The sequence below is a fragment of the Peromyscus eremicus genome, chromosome 4 (assembly GCF_949786415.1).
Source record: "Peromyscus eremicus chromosome 4, PerEre_H2_v1, whole genome shotgun sequence".
In the NCBI taxonomy this organism is placed as follows: domain Eukaryota; kingdom Metazoa; phylum Chordata; class Mammalia; order Rodentia; family Cricetidae; genus Peromyscus; species Peromyscus eremicus.
In genome coordinates, this window is record NC_081419.1 from 65802445 (window position 1) to 65823541 (window position 21097).

The window sequence follows — 21097 nt, forward strand, 5'->3', positions numbered from 1 at the left end:
TTGATCACCTATAAGGCTTGTTTCAGAGAGAAAAGCTCAACAGAAAAATACCTTCCATGAATTTTGAGCAAACTTTGAATCAGTTCTGTGCTCTACAGTGGTGAACCTGTAGCTGATGTTCAGACAGCATCTGGTGAGTTTCTTTTGTCTCTCTATAGACCTTGTGTTTGGGTATCTAGAATACTTGAAAGCATCAAGTTCTATCTCAAGACTTCAGTGGAATTCTAAACAGAAGAGCAGACAAAGTTGTCTCAGTCATTCACATATGTGAAACTAGTTATTTATAACAATTTGTATCTTTGTATAGATAGCAGTAAACAAACACAGAAAAGAGTCTTCCTTTTAGGAATCCTGTAAAGAGGACAAGGGAGTTGGCTCACCCAGTAAAGGCTGCTGCCTCTAAGCCTGATGACCAGAAGTTGATCCCCAGTGCCCATGTAATGGAAGAGAAGCTACCGTCATGGGTTGTCCTCTGACAGAGGAACACTCTTACACTAAAACACACAAAACATATATATGAACTGATGTGAAACTTGTCTCAGGCCAGACAAGTTTCAGCATGGAACGTGCAGTTTGGCACAATGTTCTACCCCAGGCTAAAGAGCTTTTAACAGTTGATGGCACCCAGAAGGAAAAGCAATTTTCTTTAAAGGGGAAGTCCCTGGTGGGTTGATCACTCTCCAGTAAAAATGGGCCACACATCCAAAAGTATATAGGCAGGTTGTATTTATGTGTTTAGCGGTGTGTGTGTGTGTGTGTGTGTGTGTGTGTGTGTGTGTGTGTGTAACATGACTAAAGAGATTCAAGAAAAAATGTCATGGATTTGAGATACAGCAACAAGTACATGAAAAGAATTAGATAAAGGAAAGGAAAGGGAGTAAGTGAAGTAATAAAATATAGGAATAATTGGGAAAAATGGTTTTTTGAGACAGGGTTTCTCTGTGTAGCCTTGACCGTCCTTAAACTAGACCTGTAAATTTAGAGGAAATTTTAGAGCATAAATCTGTCCCATGTTATCTGTACAGCAGGGGCTATAAAGCATGAGTACTGGAACATCCAGGCAAATGCTATTAAATTGGGCTGTAGATATAGGCACTGCAAATTGCAGAAGGATTTTTCTCTTTATGTCTCTCATTTGATCTCACCAACCTTGATTTTTAGTTATATCAAACAGCCCCAATGTTACTGAGTGCATTATTGCCTGTAGCAACTTCTTCATCTGACCTTGTCATAATTTTCCAAAACTGTAATTCTGTCAGTTCCTCATTATCCAAATTGGTTCATAGAAGGATTACATATACTAAGAATTTTCCTAAGTATTTTTTACCTAAAATGATCTAACTTATGCTTCTCACCAACCTCTGTACCAGCAGCCATGATATATTTTTATAACACTTGGGTGAAATTATGCAGTAAGATGGGGAAACAGAAACTGAAAAGAGAGATGATGAATATAGTAACACGTTTTTTATAGACTATTTCCCAGGTGGTGAAAGTGCTCACATAAAAGTTCAGCATCTGAAAGATAAGAAGCATCACATTCAAAAAAGCCAGTGTGAGAAGGCATGGGATTGGATCATTTTTAATTGTAATTAAAATAACTGGCTATTTGATGTAAAGTGGTCAGCCGTAAAACTATATACACAAATAACAAAAAATGAACTCAACATGTTGCATTTATATATTTGTGCATGCATACACACACACACACACACACGTGTGTGTGTGTGTGTGTGTGTGTGTGTGTGTGTGTAGTAATAACTGAGCAAGAAGCTGTCAGTTTCAGAGTCAGAAGAATATGGATGGAATTAGAGGGAAGGCACTTGGAAGGGGCTAAGGAGAAGTAGGCAAAGGGGAGAAACAATGTAATTATATTTTATTTTAAAATGTATGAAAACACAAAAATATGTCTCAGTATGCAACCTGAAAAAACAAAAAGATCAGTTAAGGAGATTTCAGAATCCTTTCTGGTAAATAATCTGCAGCGCTCTTACTTTGTTTCCATCTGTTTCTAGTCCACTATCACTAATTTGTATATTTGCATGATTGATTTCCAACCTTATTAAAGCTTCCTGAATACTTTTCAGGGGTAAGTGGGGTGCAATAATTCTGTGATGAAGTGATGGCTGCAATTCATTTGTTCATGGTGTACCAAAAAGGAATCTGCCACACACTGGGGCAGAGAGTAGCTAAGAGCTGAATGCTGTAGTTTCTGGGGCCATATGCCTGAGTACGATGTATAACCCATTCACTTACCATTATCTTAACCTTGAACAACTTATTTACTCTATCTTTGCTTTCATTTTTACCCCAGGAACTTCCATATAATCTACTTCCTAGCATGTTTAGTTCGGTTTTCTTATTTTCCTGCATACTGTCTAAAGTGCTCCTCAGCATCTGTGACATCTAAATGAATGAGAGCTACGACTGTTTTTCTTTGTGTGTCACTGTGAATATCAGCTCACAATGAGTCATCAGGATCTCATTCAACTTAATAAGAATTATAGGCATACTCAAATATATGAAGAACAGAATACATATACCTCATGAGCCACTTCTTGAACACAAATCAAAGTAATATTTTTTTAATTGTAAATGATCAGCCAATAGCTCAGGTTTATTACTAACTAGCTCTTACATTTTAAGTTAACCCATATTCCTTATTTACACTTTATCATGTGGCAGTACCTTAATTAGCATGGTACATCCATCCTGGGAAGGAGAGAGTCAAAGTAATATCTTAGGAATTATCAATTTCATTATATACCAGCATTTACCTGTTAAGTTTATTTTGTCAGCAGCGAGCAGTTCCATTCATGTATACTTGTAGTGAAGACATATGCAGAGTTTGAGCTCCCTTAAATGTCATTGTGATGCACCCTCAAGATGCCTCATTCACACTGCTACTCAGGAGACCTATAGTAGTCATTCTTAAAACTTAAAACCTTCCTACTGTATAGCATAATTTACATCCATCTCTTTCATTTCCTATACATCCTAGTACTTTTCTTTATTCATCAATGTTGGGTTTCATTAGAATAAATCTTCTAGCATCCCTTATAATTACTTACCTAATAAAGTAAAAAGCACAATAGTTAAGCTACACCATACTTTAGTTGTATAAGCCATACTGTAAATTATCAAATAATTGGGCCTATAAAAATTGAAGAATACTATAATTGCCTTCAAATTAAACTACTGTCAACAATTCTCTAGAAAATGATAATATAAACTTACTAAGATCATGGATATGAAGATATAAGCTTTACAATATCCTATATATCAATGAAATGGTTTTCAGCTATAAAGAAGGGTGAAATTAATCATTTGTGGGAAAATGGATACAAATGGAACTAATTCTATAAAGTGAAATGAAATCAGTCTCAGAACATCAAATGACATGTCTTTCTCTTATTTGTTGCTTGTGAACTTTCTACAGATACATGAATTAATCTATACAGAAGGCACAAGAGTAGAAGTAAAACTCTCTGTGGAAACAACTAAGACATAGTGAGGAAAAGGTGTGAAAAAGAGAAACATAGCTGGGAATTGGGTCATATACTCAAAATACACTATACACTTATGTGAAAATGGACATATGCAAACAAGTTATTATAAAATAAATCTGTTTATACAAATATCCTACATATAACTATAAAATAAACTATATATAACTATATGATATATAACTACATAAACTAATGAATATGATGATAATAGATCAAATATTTCTTTAGGAGTTTCTCTGTGCAGACATACTAGTGTGTCTACAGGGATAATTTGAACATAGACATATATTTCACATTTTGATATCAGAAAACATAATAGATATTTGCTTCCTTATACCACAAACACTTGTAGTGATATGATATTTCAAATTTTCAAATTGATAAACCTAATCAGTAACACTAAGACACATAGTGTTTTAATGTGTTGACACAATTTCCCCATTCAGACATCTTTGTGAGAATATATGGACTATAAGTAATTGCAGTACATCACAAGAATGTTTAGCTAGTATCCTTTCTTGGAGGTCTCACATCTTGGGTCTTATTCTTGTTACAGAAAATCTAAGGTTCTTTTACAAGGTTTGCTGCAAATGCTTTGTACATACATGTGTTGTAAAGGAGATGTTATAGCTTAAAGATATTCATCAAATAATAAAAGAGTACCAACTGGATTCAGAAAATGTATTTCCACTTGAATTCCCTTGATCTCTCCCAGAGAAGTCTAAGATTACCAAATTGAATACCAAAAATATACATTAAAAATACAATATCAAAACTTACTTAAGCAGAAGTAACATATCCCTCCTGGGAAAAAGTCTTCATGCAAAGGGAATGACATTCTGTTTCCAGAAGTCTGCAAAAACTCAATCTGATGACTATTAATTAACTAGTTTTAATACTTTTATCTTCTGACAAAAATAAAATGTTACACAAGAAAATTATTCTAGTTTTATGCAATGGCAGTGAAGCCATCAGAACACCCTCAGCTTTCAGAAGGTAAAACAACGTTCACAAACAGCCAGGCACCTAACAAGACAAAGGTACTAATAATTTTTGAAGGCACTAATGATTGTTTCTCCTAAGCAGATGCCATAAGTCTTTAAATCATCAGAATAGAATCTTACTAAGGTCCTATCCTCTCTAACTAAAACATGTTCCTATATATGGAAAGTCTCAGATACCTTCCTAAGTGATGATGAGCACAACAAAAAACATGATACCTCAAGGAATAAACACTAACTGAAGGCATACTGCAGCTTGGCCAGATTTGAGTCTTCAGAGATGTCTTGTGTCATATAATCAAGATATATAGTCTCTTTGCAGCCTATAGTACTTTTGTAACCTTTCTATTTTAATAAATAAGCTTATTAGAATATTTGGAACAAATTCAAATGAAGTACCTCTCTTGAACAGATTTCTTTACCTCAGTAATCCCTAGAGCTAAAAGATTTGGATCTTGCCAAGAATGAGTAGCTGCCAAGTGGACTTGAAAAACCTATCAAAGTATATCCAAAGTATAATGAGCTGCATATCATGGAGCAAATTAAAGTAAGACAAGTAATATTTAATCTACCCAGAAAGAGGCAGTAGCCTTGGTCCATATACTCAACCACACCTCTGCAAAACCATCTCATGCTGACAGAAGAAATCTGTGTTGTTCGAATTTCTAATGGCCTTATAATAAAAAAACGGGAGCAGATATTAGAGTAAAAGCTGAAAGATCAGAGAGACAAAGGAGCAAGCCACTGCCATGTCTCACCTCGTCAGCTCCACGAATCCTCTGACTGAACTCCTCTGAGTCCTCACCCAAAAGGCTCTAGCCAAAAAAGCCTCTAGCTGAAAGGGACATTTCTGAAGAAAAGACTTCTAGTTCCTGTCTCCTCATGCCTTATATACCTTTCTCTGCCCAGCCATTAAAGGCGTGTGTGCTTCCCAAGTACTGGGATTGAAGGTGTGTGCCACCAGTGCCTGGCTCTGTTTCTCTCCTAGCCTGAGTCAATCTCATGTAGTCCAGGGTGGCTTTGAACTCACAGAGGTCCAGACGGATCTCTGCCTCCCAAACGCTAGGATTAAAGGTATGTGCCACCACTGTCTGGCCTCTATGTTTAATCTAGTGGCTTGTTCTGTTCTCTGATCTTCAGGCAAATTTTATTACGGTACACAATATATCACCACAAATCTGCCCAAAAAGTATTGAAGTGAAGAAGGAGAGAGCTGGAAACTGCAGAAACTAGGGGGGGGGGGGAGGCTTGAACCTACCTCAACCTTAGTATGCTAGACTTTGTCAACTCCCCAAGGGAGACCTTACCCTCTCTGAGAAGTGGATGGGGGTGGGGTTGGAGGAGGTGGGAGGCGGGAGAAGGGGAAGGAAGAGGAACTGGGATTGGCATGTAAAGTGAAAAAAAAAATTTTTTCCCAATAATTATCTACTTATTGAAAAGACACTCAGTCAGGGTTCTTCCATTCATGAGTGTGAAGCTTTCAAATGAGGCATGGATCTAAGTGACATGGAATAATAATGAACTTCAATCTGTTCATTTAATCCCTCAATTTCTATCCAATATTAACTGAATAAATATTTCTAACACAAAGGAATTCTTTTCTGAAAAGTTATACTGCAGATGGATTCCACTATTGTCTCTTATCTTGGCTTGTCATCAGCTCCAGTGAACATATATACTCTATATTTAGTAACACATTGAATCTTCTGTGTCACAAAGACCTTGATAGAGGATGACAAGTGTCAGGTGATGTGCTCCACTGATATTTCAGGGCTGGACAATTTGAATTGGATAAGCAAGCAGAGTTCATCCCTAAGGAAGACTAATATTCTTGCTGTTAGCATTTCTTAATTGTCTGTAGTTTTTTGTTTATTGAGTTGAATCCATGTTAGCACGTCTATGGGCATTGTATTTGTTTATGTTTTGTTTAGGCAGTCATATTGTTGAGGTACCCTGGGTGAAGCCTCCCTGTCATTTCTAGGAGACAAAGCTCATAGCATATTTGCTTGTCCTCTGGCTCTTATGATATTTCTACCCCATATTCTTCTGTGATTTCTGAGCCTTATGTACAGAGATGCTGTGTTAGAGATTCACCCACTGGGGCTGGGTGCCCCATAACCAGTTGTTCTATTTTGACCAGTTATGGTTCTGTGATGGTCACCTGAAGTGTCCTGCAATGAACACCATCTGATGCAAAGAAAAGTTTTTCTGATATGGTTAAAGTTACACTTATCTTTGGGTACAAAGCATTTATAACACTATTAGGAATTATTCTGGTTTAGTAAATTGGTGGAAAAGGATACTCCATTACAATCCTTAACTTCGCTAGCTGCCAGTAATTGGTTAAGATTTACAGAACCAGACAGGATTGCCCTCCTGTTGTTAGTTGTTGGTCACTTCCAAGATACTAATACAACTATTGCACATTTAGGGAAATCTCTCCATTCTGTCCATTGTTGTGGCTCACAGGCATCACGGCTGTGTAAGAACATTGGCTTCTTCCTTCCACTGTCAGCTTGTAGCACCTTCCAATACTATGAATGCTAGTCTTCAGGAAGGAAGATTGCAGGTCACATACAGCTCATGACCTCCAAGTCCTGTGTTTGAAGTACATGATGTCTTCAGCAATGGGGACTTGTCTTCAAACTCTGGGAGGGAACAGAGAGCAAGAAGAGTAGCCCATGTTGTTTATGGGGTCTCTGAGATGCCTCTGTCCAACAACTGGAGGCTTTCATCCCTTTTACTGGAATTTTATTAGGCACTCTAAGGCTTTGGGGTGAATCATTGTCAGTCCATGTGGCATAACTTCATTTAAACTATATCTGTATAAGTATAATCATATACTTGTGTATATTAAATGTAGTTTTAGGTAAATAAAAAAATAGGATTCCTTATGGTTTTGTTATCTCTACCCCAAGCTCCCTTTCCTGTATTGACTTGCCATTCCCTTTCCAATTAAGAATCCCCTGTCAGATTTCTCATACAAGCCTTCATATCATTTATGTACTGGTATTTCCCTCTCTATAGCTGCCCCACATGGCAACTTTTTACTTTCCTGGTTTCTGCAGAAAGTCCATGTTATATGCTCAGATCTAAAGGTTTGGATCTAGGAACCATGAATTAGAGAGAACATGCAATGTTCATCTTTTGGGTATGAGTAACCTCACACAATGTATTTTCCATTTTTATCCATTTATCTGAAAATTTCATGCTTTCATTTTCTTCACAGTTGAACAGTATTTCGTAGTGTATATGTACTTCATTTCTATTATCCATTCATCAATTAAAAGGCATTTAGGTTGTTTCCATTTCCTAGCTATTGTGAATAAAATAGCAATGAGTGTGATTGAATACATGAAGAGCTGTATATAAAGTCCTTTGGGCATGTTCTAAGGGATGATGCAACTGAATCCTGTGGTACAGTTATATTTAAATATTTTGGAGTTCCACAGTGGCTGTACCACTTTGCCATTCCACCAACAGTAAAGGAGGTTAGCACTTTTCCCACATCCTCTCCAGCATTTGTTGTCCATTGTTTTGTTGATTTCAGCCATTCTGGCTAGAATAAAACAACATCTCAAAGTTGTTTTGATTTGAATTTTTTCAATGTCTAAAGATGATGAATATTTTTTTGAGATATATCTTAGCCACTTTAATTTATTTTTTTGAGAACTTTCTGTTTAGACACCAAGTATATTTTTAGAAAAGGTTGATTAGAATCTTTTGTTTGACAGTTTTGTTTTGATTTCTTTGTTTTTAGTTCTTTATCTATTCTGGAGATTAAAACCTTGTCAGATGTATATCTAACAAAGATTCTTTCTCCTGTGGTCTTCCTCTTCACTCAATTGATTGTTTTCTTGGTGTGCAGAAGTTCTGTTCAGAAAGTCCTTTCCTACACCTCGAGCTCATAGGGAACACTTGTATGTTCTAAAATCTCTAGGAATAAACCTAAGCATTGAGGTAGGTCCTTCAAAATGAAAACTTTCAATCTCTGAAAAGAGAGATTTAAAAAGGCACTAGAAAATTGAAAGGACAGTTCATGCTCATGATGGTAGAGTTAACTGTGTGAACATGAAAATTCTACCAAAATCCATTTACAGATTCAATGCAGTTCCAATCAAAATCTCCAAATAATTCTTCACAGAAATGGGAAACAGTCAAATTTTTAAAAGACCATGGGTAGTCAAGCAATCCTCAGCAAAAAGAACAATGGTGGAGGGATAATCCTCCGACCTTTCAAGATATACTACAGAAATATAGTAATAAAAACAGTACACAAAACATAGTAATAATAAAAATAGGCACAAAAACAGTCATGTAGACCAATGGAATAAAATAGAAGACTCAAATACAAATACATTTAACTACAGCCATTTAATATTTGACAAAGACACCAAAGACATACAGTGGAGGGGGAGAAGCAACATCAAATGATTCAGATAAAACTTGATGACAACTGGTGGAAGAGTTCTATTAAACCCATATCTATCCTCTTCCAAAACACTAACTCTAAATGCATCAAAACCTAAATGAATATATTTCTTGAATTCAATTTACAAATATAGTATCTAGAGATCAAAGACATACTTGAGGACAAATTATTAGACAATAGTGAATAAGTGGACATTGGAGACACATGCCTCGTGTTGCAATCTCAGGTTCATTCTCTTCTAATAAAGATAACTTTGGGCCTTCAAATGAACTCTCCATTTCAACATTTACCAGGAGGACATGCTTAGCATCTACTCTCTTTGCCTACTTTATTGTTGTTATTGTCATTGCTATGTGAAATCTGTCTAAAGTGCTGCTCAAAATTGGGAAAATATACACAGATAATAGCTCTTATCAACATTTTTGAGTCTTTCACTGTGAACAAAGAGAATATTTCTTCACATTCCCTGTACACAAGATAAGAAAGATTGCCATAGTTCAAGGTATAACTAAAGAATGCCTTGCAGTTTTTGAATACCTTTGGAGGTGTAGAAATTCATTGTCCAAATACCTAAAAGCAACATAATCAAACAAAATTCTGCAGTCAGAGAAGTAGTGGATTTGGATCATTTTGAAATATGATTATAAATGTGTGTCAGTTGTGCAATGAAAAATGAAGGGATTAAACAAGGTGTTTTCAGAATCCTTTCCAATGTAATAATATCTAATATTAATGGTTAAGAACTATCCTTTTCTGCTCTGCTATCGTTCTTTGTGCCTTTTCCATGTTTCTATAATCACTTTCCATAATTTTTCAGATTGATCACTTAAAAAACTAGAGTAACAGGAACTGAGCTTCAGACACCCACTCAACAAAAGAGAGATCAGCTTTCCACACCAAGAAACACTACCAACAACATAACTCCAGACACCTAGGTCTCATCACAAATAAATAAAAATTAATAGCTGAAACTATACATCTTGAACAGAAGTTGGTACTCCCATATTACTGTTGTTCCAAAAAGGTGACTTAGATGATGCATAAGACAATGAAGTCATCGATCTTGGAGAACTACAACCACCATGTTACTAAAAATAATCCCTAACTACATTCTAAATATTTTCTCTTATATCCACAGGTAAGTGGAATCCTCAGCCCTCTTTAAGGAAAGTTCTCTTTGCGGCAGATGAAGTCCATTACAGAAAATCAAAATGCAGAGATTTGGAGCCCAGTCAAATTTGATATATCTACAAAACTCTCCCATACCTAAGGCTCAGGGAAGATTGTAAAAGAGGGGGCAAAAAGATTATAAAAATCAGAGAGGATCAGGGAGTTTTCTGTGAGACTGTGTCTCCTTGTAATGTCAGAAGTTACACCCATAAAGTCTCACCAGCATGACTGCATACACATGAGCTAAACAAGGACAACAATAAACATGCCAAATAGATGGGGGACAGAACATGAGGTTTCAACCCTACAAAAGAACCACAAGCAACTGAAGAATACCAAGAATGGGTGTGGGGAAAGTCTCGAGGGAAGAGCACACCAATTGGTCATCCAATGTTCAATGGTCAGCCCTAAAAACATTCTTACAAGTAACATTATCAGACTGAGGAGATTATATCTAGGAATACACACACACACACACACACACACACACACACACACACACACACATGTATATATGCAGATAACAATAATTAGTTAAAAGAGATGCCATGAGTTTGAAAGAAAGCAAGGAGGGATATATGGGAGGGTTTGGAGGAAAGAAAGAAAAAGTAAATGATGGTATTATATTATAACCTCACATGAAAAAGAAAAAACATATAGAAAATGTACATTCAATTATATTAACTCAAATTACAAAATAATATTGTATTCAATGACTAATAAACATGGCATCATGTAAGGCAATAAAATGAATTACATGTTGAGGTGACACTGTGAGTAGGTTTTAGCTATTATCAAATAAAAAGAAAAAACATTGATATATGTTTGAATGGAAAAGTTACTATTTTGACTTGAGGAATTTTTTTATTACCTACATTCTGTATCATCACACTGTATGCCTTACATACACATGATAAGATTTATGTCAAATCAAGAATACAAAGCAAAACAAAATTTCTTCAAATCATAGGTGGTGTTTCCATATCACAATGGAGATATTTTAAGTTCTTCTGCTCTGTGATAGTCCAACATAGATGCAAACTAAGAAAAGTTCAAATTTGCTATATAAGTCAAATAAAAAAACTTTGATTATCCCAAAATAAATTATTTAAATTACATAGTATGCTAAAGTGCAACAGATATTTTAGAAACATGATACTTCCACAAAACATTTGTTTGTTAATTAGTTCAATAATTCAGTGTTTCTTTGATATCTCAGAATTAGCATATTCTTTAGCAACAGAACATCTTTACTCTATATGTACATAACATTCTACACCAGAGTTTTTGCATAGAACTTTTTATCTCTGAATTCCTCAAAGTGTATATTAAAGGATTCAGCATGGGTGTGAAAACTGTATAAAAAACAGTAATGAATTTATCAATGGGAAAATTGGACACAGGTCTAACATACATGAAAATGCAGGGAACAAAAAAGAGAACCACCACAGTGATGTGAGAGCTGCAGGTGGACAGGGCTTTGCGCCTCCCTTCCTGACTGTGACTCTTAAGGGAGCTTAGAATAACACCATAGGAGAATAAGAGAAGGACAAAGACCACCATACAGATTGCTCCACCATTGGCAACCACAGTCAGTCCTATCAAGTAAGTGTTAGTGCATGCAAGTCCCAGTAATGGATACATGTCACAGGCAAAATGGTCAATGATATTAGGGCCACAGAAAGGAAGGTTATATACAAACATAACTTGAACCAGAGAATGTGTAAACCCTCCAGTCCAGGATACCACTAACAGGAGGATACAAACCCGGTGATTCATGATGGTCAAATAGTGCAGTGGTTTACAGATGGCCACATAGCGATCATAGGCCATCGCCATCAGAAGGAAGACCTCAGCACCACCAAATAAGTGTTCTACAAAGAGCTGGACCATGCAAGCTGGTAAGGAGATTGTCCTCTTAGCACAGAGTAAGTCTGTAAGTAACTTGGGTGAGATTGCAGTGGAATAAACAGCATCCATGAGTGACAGGTAGGCAAGGAAGAAGTACATTGGAGAGTTCAAGGAGGGGCTGGCAATCACTGTCCACACAATGAGCAGGTTGCCCACCATTGTCACAATGTAGATAAGTAAAAACACAACAAACAATGCTTTTTGCCCAGCAGGATCCTGAGTGAGACCCAGCAGGATAAATTCTGTGACATTGTTTCTCAGTTCCATTTACTCTTCTTTCAGGTTTATTTAAGAGGCAAGAGCTCAGAACAGGACCTGCCATGACATTTTGAACAAATTCTCAATCCATTCTGTCACAAAGCACATCTTCATCAATAACTTTTACAGTAATAAACAAGAAGTAGGCACTTAATAAGCATCTGCTTAGTTCCTCTGGCAAATATGTCCACACCCCTGGTGCTAATAATTTGATAAGTACTTAGATTTTACCTCAAGACCTCAGTAGAGCTCCACATAAGAGAACAGACAAAAGTGCCTCAGTCCTAAGTTTAAAGCCACTTACTCATTGGCAGAGATGTTAGCAAACACCCAGAAGGATTCCTCCAAAATCAGAAACAAAACAAAATAACAACAACAGAAACCTTAAAATGTAGAGGTGGCAATAAACTCTAAAGTATATCATTGAATGTCACTCCAGGCTTTTAAACTGTTAGTATTATGAAAAGTGCTTTATAATATATTGTATGTAGCACACAAAGCAGCACTCATCTTGGAGCATTCAGCTTTCTGCTGGATTTTGACATCTCAAAAGATTTTTACTCTTCAAGTATGACTCCTCCTGTCTTAGAGAACTAGATTTTGATGTGTTTTAAATAAGTCCAATATTATTTAGCATATTACTACCTATAGCAAATACTTCATCTGAGATTTATCATCAAAATTTTCAGGATCAATATTTCTGTTTGAATACATCAATTCTTACTATCATTATAGGCTATCAATATTTCCACAAATATTTTATAGCTGAGCTAACCTACTACTTTCACCAACTACTATACCGACAGCCAACATACTTTTTAAAGACTATCAGAATGAACTGGATAGTGAGAGCTGAGAAAAGAGAAACTGAAAGGAAAGATAGTGAGCAGTAGGGCATGGCTTTGTATTAATGCTTCCTAGATACTCAGAGTGCTCACACAGAAATTCAGTATCGAAATAGCTGAGGACAGCATTCTCAAAGAAAAACACATAAAACATTGAGAGAAGGCATGGTGTTGGGTCATCTCTAGACATATAACTATCGTTGTAAATATATTTGTTTGTTTTTCATACTGAAAACTAAAAGGATTAGAAAAGATGACTTTGGAATCCTTTCCTTTCCAAGCTTATGTCTGTTTCCTGGATCATACTAATTGAGAAAAATGGAATGTGTTAATTACTGTAATCAAGTAATGACTCTAATTTATTGTTCATGATGTACCAAGCTAGAACCTGAGCCACATTTAGAGATATAAAGTAGCCCAGTGGTGAACACTGAGAACTGTGGAGCTATGAGCAAGATTTGCAGCCTCTTGGTCACTTATGTACTATCTTTGTGATCTTGAGCAATTCAATAAAATCATTCCCTTTGCCTCTGTTTCAACATTTTTTTGCAACAGAGACTTCCACATAGTCTTCCTCATATGGTGTTTGGTTTGGTTTGGTTGTTTCGTATAAAGTGTCTTACATATATGCAACGTCTTAAGTGAATAGGGGTTGTGATTAATGCGCAGTGTTCCACACTGAGCATCTGGCCTTTTGTTAGAAGTAATTGTGATGCATCGTCTGTATATTTCATTCATATTTCCTACTTCCATCTAGGTCAGAAGATCTATAGCTGTTATTTATGAAATATTAGACTAATAAAGACATGCTTGCTGTAGAACATAGAGAAATAAAATGACTATATCCAATTCTGTCTCTTTTACTTCTTATTCTCCATGTTTTAGTGCCTCTCATTATTTATCAATGTTGGGTTTCACGAGAACAAAACTTTTAAAGAGCAGCTAATTGTTTACATAATTAAGTTAAAATAGAGGGCTTAATCCATACCACACAAACTCATGTCAGCTATTCTATAAATTATCCAAGATTTGATACTATAAAAAATAAAGAATAATATGACTACTTTAAGCTTAAACTATTGTTAATGCTTATCTAGAAAAAAATTAACACAATTGTTTAAAACATGTGTCTTTAAAAATATAGTCTTAAAACACAGTGTATAACAATGAACTGTTTTTCAGCCACTAAGAAGAGTAGGAGTCATAGTGTTTGTAGGAAAATGGATGCAGCTGCAAAAGTCACGGTAAATTAATTAAGACGGTATCAGAAAAACAAACACCACGTGTTTTCTCTCATTTGTGGGTCCTAATTTTTATACAAACACATAAAATCACTGTGCTATGAAAGCAGAAGCAAAGCGATGTGAGGACACAGAGGACTAGCTAGAGGAGGTAGAGGGAGAAAGGCAGAGCGATGCAGTGGTTGTGTTCAGGACACAGCAGCAACAACAGTTCCAAACAGCCTCAGCAAATGCATTTCCACATCACCTCCCCATACCTCAGTCTGTTAGAGAAGTGCAGGTGCATACAAGCTAACCCCTCAAATATACAAAACACTGAAATATCATGTGAAAACTTACTGTGAAGGGTTGCTGGATATTGTAAACTGCTGGGGAAACTTGTTCTTGCAGAAAACGATGTTATGTTTGAATAACTATGTAAAAAGTATCTTGTAAATATAAATTTAATGAATAATTTGCTGAAACAAGTAAAAATATCATTAAATTTAACTGTGTGTACTTTTACACATTTCAATCACTTGAAGTGAAACTATTAAAAAAGCGTTGTTATTATTTGGACTAAACAGATTGTATTTAGAAATATACATGTATATATATATACATATATATATATACATACATACATATATGTGTATATATGTATACACATGTGCGTGCACATGCGCGCAGTAACAATTTGTGAAAAAAGAGCACATTAATTTGAAGGAGATAAGGAAAGGGTAAACGGGAGGGTTTGGAGGGGAAAGAGGGAAAGGAGAAATGCTGCCATTGTACTATAATCTCAAAAATAAATACCAATTCTTAAAAGAACATTGGCTTTAGAAGGTACAATAGCATTTACATGGCTCACAAATAAGCCAGGTGCCCAACAAGGCAAAGACAGCAACTTAAATTCTTTGAAATACTAAGATATATAGTAGAGTGGAAACAGAAGTCTTCAGTCTTTAAGTCATTCAAGTTGAATCCCCTGGGTGTTTTTTTTCCTTTGTTATTAAAAACATATTCCTGCATTTGGAAGGTTCCAAGAAATCGAGGCTTCTCACAAACTTTCATAAGCCGTGATAAACACAGAAAAAAATAACAAACCTCAACAACTAAGTAAGAATCTTGCAACTTGAGCAGAGTGTGAGTTTGCGGCTATCTTGAGTCATACAACCAGGAAAACATTTCTTTCATTAATATTCACTATACAGTCTACAACATCATTCCTACTTTAGTAGATAATTTTGTTGGTATATTTGGAACAAATTCAAATGAAGTCATCTCTTTTGTATAGATTTGTCATTGCAATGGTCTCTGGAGGTAAAAAACCTTGGACCTTGCCAAGAATGAATTGCTGACTGCCAAGTTCCTTTGGAAAACTCATAATGTTAAAGGAAATTTTCAAAATGTGTAAGAACTAAAAGTTACCCATAATGAAATATTTAAGTAGGCAAACAATGCAAAACACACTTGAAAGAGGAAGCAGCCTCAGCCTGGTCACCCAACCACGCCCCAGAAAGACTCAGGTCATGCTGACTATGAGGGAGAATCTGCTTAAGAAATTTGAGGTGCAGGGATGGGGGGCTGAGAACCGCAGGCTCTGTTGCACCTGGTGATTCTCGGAAACCCTGACAATCATAGTTCTGTCCTTTGGGGTGTGAAAGCCTTTGATGGAGGCCTAGACCTGTGTGAGATGAAATCACAATTACCCTCATTCTGTTCATTTATTCCATTAATCTGTATTCAATAGTCATAGGATAATGGCTTATAAAAGAAATTGTTATTTTCTAAGAAGCAGTGGCGACAAAGGCTTCCAATGTATCATTTGCCATCAGTTCCAGTAATGTATTCTCATGTGTTTAGTTAAACATTGGCCTACGCTGTCACAAAGGTCTAGATACAAGACCGCAAGTAGGTGATAGAATCCACCAAAAGTTGTTTTTTAATTAATTTAACAAATAAATTAAATCCAGCAACCTTAAATATATTATTTGTAAGATAAACAACATGGCTGATCTGTGTCTCATATAACTGTAAGTGGAAGAAGCATCCAATGTGATCAAATGTCTAAGGAATTCATCAAAATAAAAATGATATAGTTCAAGAATACATACATTTATAGTCAAATTATATTTTAAAATGTTTTAATTGAAAGAGAATTACATCAGTCTTTCCCCTCGCTTTCTTCCCTCCAACTCTTCTCATGCCCCACCCCCACTCTCAAGTTACTAGCTTCATTTTCTCTAGTTATTATTGTTACATATATGTGTATATGCACAAATACCTATTAACAACCTACTGAGTCTGTCTTTGTTGTTTGTGTGTTATGGTTTCAGGGCTGACCATTCTGCAGTGGATAACCAAACTACAATTAACAAAATTAGCACTGGGATTAAGTTTGGGGAAAGTTATCAAGAAGGCATGCAAAAATGTCATTCAATGATTTCAATAACAATCTAATGAACTAAAAATATGAATAAGCTACATGTATTAGTAGATATACACAAAATTATGATACATTTTAAAATAAAAATTGCAAGATTATACCTGTACTTAGGAAAATAAACATATTTTACATTGGATCTCAATATCTATTCACCATTCATATCTAAATGAGCTACTTTGTATACTCTCACTAATGAACATAATTAAAAGTAATGAAATTATACTGTTTTGTGATTCATGTTAAGTAACTATATTTTAGATGTTCTTTCAGCAAAGAAATATATATCTTTACATATTTATATATATGAGATAATATTTATAAATATACAAATATATAAACATGTAAATATATTATAAATATACATATGACTATGTAAAATTATGCATAATTATTTTTAATTAAGTCTTTTTATTGTCTATATTCATATTATCACATTGTATGTCTTAAATGTATATATAAAGATTTATTATGAAGTAAAATTCAAAGCAAAAACAAAACTGTACAACATAGATGAAATTTCCATATTAAAATGAGAGCAATTTTATTTTCTGTTTTGTGATATTCCAACATGGATGAAGACTATGCTACATGAATCAAAAGACAAAATTTGGTTTATGTGAGCACAAATCATTTGAATTCTATAAGTGAAACGTTGAAGTTGAACACAAATGTTAGGAAAAATGGTAGTTATGCAAAATGGTGTTTTCCAATTTATTCACCATCAGAAAGACAATATAAAAATGACTATCTTTGAAAAATGGTAAAATTGAATATGTTAAATGGTAAAGAATATTAATAATATGTTTCTAGATGGCCTTAGTGTGGTCTTTGAGAACTAAAATCTGGTTTTGTTAACTGAAAGTTATCTAACAAAATGTTCACTTCAAGTATTGTTGACTAAACACATCAGCTACCTAAAAGTCCTGAAGTGAAATGACATACACACTTAGGCACAGCATGGTGATAAGCCTAAAACAATGCTCATAATGTAGCCATATAAGTATCTTTATCTACAGACAGAAAAATAACCAAAAAAAATCTTATTGGTCCCAGAAATTTGCATATTAGAAAGAAATCACATTTCTTTCTAACGAATTATGTGATTAAACATTTCCAAAATTATCACTGCTTCTTCATTTAGAAAATATTTTCATCTCTGCTCCACTTTAGTCTTAACTGAAAAGAAAAATGTTCAAGATCAGTTTTCTCTCTTTCATCATAGTAGTAACTAAACTCTACTGTAATAGTAACTAAACTCCATGCCTTTTATTTCTCTTGCAGAAATTCTCCATTGAACTGACCCTAATCATAAACAAACACTTACTCTGCATTTATGATTTGTATATAAAAATATCCCTAGTGAATTCATTGAGCAAGCACAATCATTTGTGATCACTTGCTGTCTATCTCTTTAGAGTTACTATCCTGTTTAACAACAAGACTTCCTTACTCTATCGCTATGCAACATTTTAGACCAGAGTTTTAGCATAGAACATTTTATCTCTGAATTTCTCAAGGTGTATATTAGGGGATTCAACATGGGAGTGACAACTGTATAAAAAATAGTAACAGATTTATCAATAGGAAAATTGCAAACAGGTCGAACATACATGAAAATACAAGGGACAAAAAATAGGATAACCACCATGATGTGAGAGCTGCAGGTGGACAGGGCTTTGCGCCTCCCTTCCTGGCTGTGAGTCTTAAGAGAGTTTAGAATGATTCCATAGGAAGCTAAGAGAATAATAAAGACCCCCATACAGATTGCTCCATCATTGGCAATGACAGTAAGACCAAGGAAGTAGGTGTCACTGCACACAAGTCCCAATAATGGATACATGTCACAGGCAAAGTGGTCAATGACATTGGGACCACAGAAAGGAAGGTCATAAACAAAGAGAACTTGAGCCACAGAGTGTGCAAACCCTCCAGCCCAGGTTGCCACCAACAAGAGGATACAAACCCGTTGATTCATGATGGTCAAATAGTGCAGTGGCTTACAAATGGCAACATAGCGATCATAGGCCATTGCCACCAAAAGGAAGATCTCAGTTCCACCAAAGAAGTGTTCTACAAAGAGCTGGCCCATGCAAGCGTTGAAGGAGATGATCTTTCTATTACAGAGTAAGTCTATAATCAACTTGGGTGAGATGGCAGTGGAATAAATAACATCCATGAGTGACAGATAGGCAAGGAAAAAGTACATTGGGGAGCCCAAGGAGGGGCTGGCAATGACTGTCACTATAATGAGCAAGTTGCCTGCCATGGTCACAATGTATGTGAGTAAAAACATGACAAATAATGCTTTTTGCACAGCAGGATCCTGAGTGCGACCCAGCAGGATAAATTCTGTAACATTGCTATTCTTTCCCATTTACTCTTGTAGCAGGTAGGCCTCAGAGACAGGAGATCAGAAAAACAGTATCTGCCATTAATAGTGAACAAGACCATGAATCTGTTTTGTCATAAAACACATCTTCATTACTACCTTCTGTGCTGTGAGTTGGAGTTTGATGGTTGGCAAATGTGTATTGAGTTCCTCTTGCAAATATCACCACAGAACTTAATAATGTCATCAGTACCAACTTCTACTGAAGACCTCAGTGGATTAGCACATAGACAAGTAAACAAAGGCATTTCTGTCATTTATATATTTAAAACTACCAAAACACATTTCATTCCAGTTTCATCATCAATCAAAAGCTGCCTAAAAAATGTTCACTGCTGGTATTCTTAGCGAAACACATGTACAACCCGAATACCCTGAAATGAAAGGTCATAGACACTGAGGTGAGGAATGGTGGGAAACCTACAATAATGGGAATAACATAGCTACATAATTCTATTCACATACAGAGAGAAAAACATTCAGGGGAAGTCCTTCTTTTAAGAGTCCTACAGACAGTGGTGGCAATAAATGCTAAATATGTTGACTAAGAGATAGCCTGTCTTTCTAGTTGGTAATCTTTGTGAAGGATCCTTTGATATAATTTATGCTGCATCCAAAATAGCATGTATCCTGGAACAACCAGATTAATGCAATGATATTGCACTTCTAGACACATATCCTCTACATCTTAAAAGGCTTTTATTATTTATATATCTCTCATTTGATCATGAAAATCTGAATTTGAACTGTATCAAATAACCCCAACATTAATTAGCACATTACTGCCTATGATAGTTATTTCTTCTGAACTTGACTGTCAGGTGCTTAAGGAGCTATAAATATATTCATATACGCATATATCAATTCTTATCACAATAATATACGATCAGGATTTTTTGCAAACATTTTTATCTGACTGTAACTCATCTATGACTGTTACTAAATAAAATGTCACCAGATAGTATATTTATTTTATAATTCTTAGGCTTAGCTGGGAAGCAAAAGAAGAGAAAATAGAAACTATAAAGGAAATATGTGGTAGATCTAGCCTTTACTAATACAAATTTTAAAAAAAAGATTTCTGGGCTACACGCTACTTTGATAAAAGCATAGAACCACTGTTTCTAAGAGTTGATGGCTCCCAAAGCTGGTGGTGGTCCAGAGCTGGTGGTAAACATACCACCACCATGTTGGGAAGCTAAAGTGGGTGGAGCCACCAGCCAAAGCTGCTATTTTAGCCCTAGTAATGCTACAGTTTAAAACAATAGATTCACAATAAGACAGATTCAGATAAAACAAGACTTTAAATGGTTTACAATGTATGTAAAAATGTACGTAGGCTTAAAATATATATATATATATATATATATATATATATATATATATATATATATATATATACAGTTATACAGACAAATAGATAGCTTTTAAAAATAAAGTCTTTAAAGAGACAATAAAGGTAGTAATAAAAATTGGTCATGTTACTAAATAAACTGATACTTCTAGTGCTAGTTCATTTTTAAACAGTAACAAACTAAAAAAGACTAAAAAAAACTCCAGCTACAACTAAAGAGTGAGGTGTGGTTTTAAGTATAATTCTTCCTAAGTATTGAGAGTGTTCAAATATAAATTCAGCATCTGGATGACCAAACACAACACACTCAAGAGAAAATGGATAATTGGTGTGGTAAGACCTTTGTTTAGATCGTTTTTAAATGTAATTATAAATATGTCTTAGTTTGCACTTTGAAAAATAAAAGGATTAAATAAGTTAACTTAGATTCCTTTATAGTTAAAATATGCAGCAACAATTACACATCTCATGTCTAGGGACCATCAGCCCCCAGAATTCTCACTGCTAACTTGCCCCATGTGTGGTTTGAGGTAAAAGCTCAAAATGAGAAAGTGGGTCC

General features: G+C 35.2%; 2 protein-coding genes across 2 annotated transcripts; both read right to left on the reverse strand.

The window, feature by feature from the left end:
• Positions 1–11316: 11316 nt before the first annotated feature.
• Positions 11317–12290, reverse strand: LOC131908353 (olfactory receptor 4A5-like). Its single transcript, XM_059259407.1, has 2 exons — positions 11392–12290; position 11317 (listed from the first exon to the last, which is right to left on the reverse strand). Coding segments are annotated over exons 1-2 (900 nt in total).
• A 5934-nt stretch (positions 12291–18224) lies between these two features.
• LOC131908354 (olfactory receptor 4A5-like) lies at positions 18225–19175 on the reverse strand. Its single transcript, XM_059259409.1, has one exon. The coding sequence runs from the start codon at positions 19167–19169 to the stop codon at positions 18225–18227; it is 945 nt and encodes a 314-aa protein (XP_059115392.1). The 5' UTR covers positions 19170–19175.
• Positions 19176–21097: the final 1922 nt, after the last annotated feature.

Excerpts from the sequence above, each read along its gene's own strand:
- LOC131908353 (XM_059259407.1), bottom strand. The coding sequence starts at position 12,290 with ATGGAACTGAGAAACAATGTCACAGAATTTATCCTGCTGGGTCTCACT.
- LOC131908354 (XM_059259409.1), bottom strand. The coding sequence starts at position 19,169 with ATGGGAAAGAATAGCAATGTTACAGAATTTATCCTGCTGGGTCGCACT.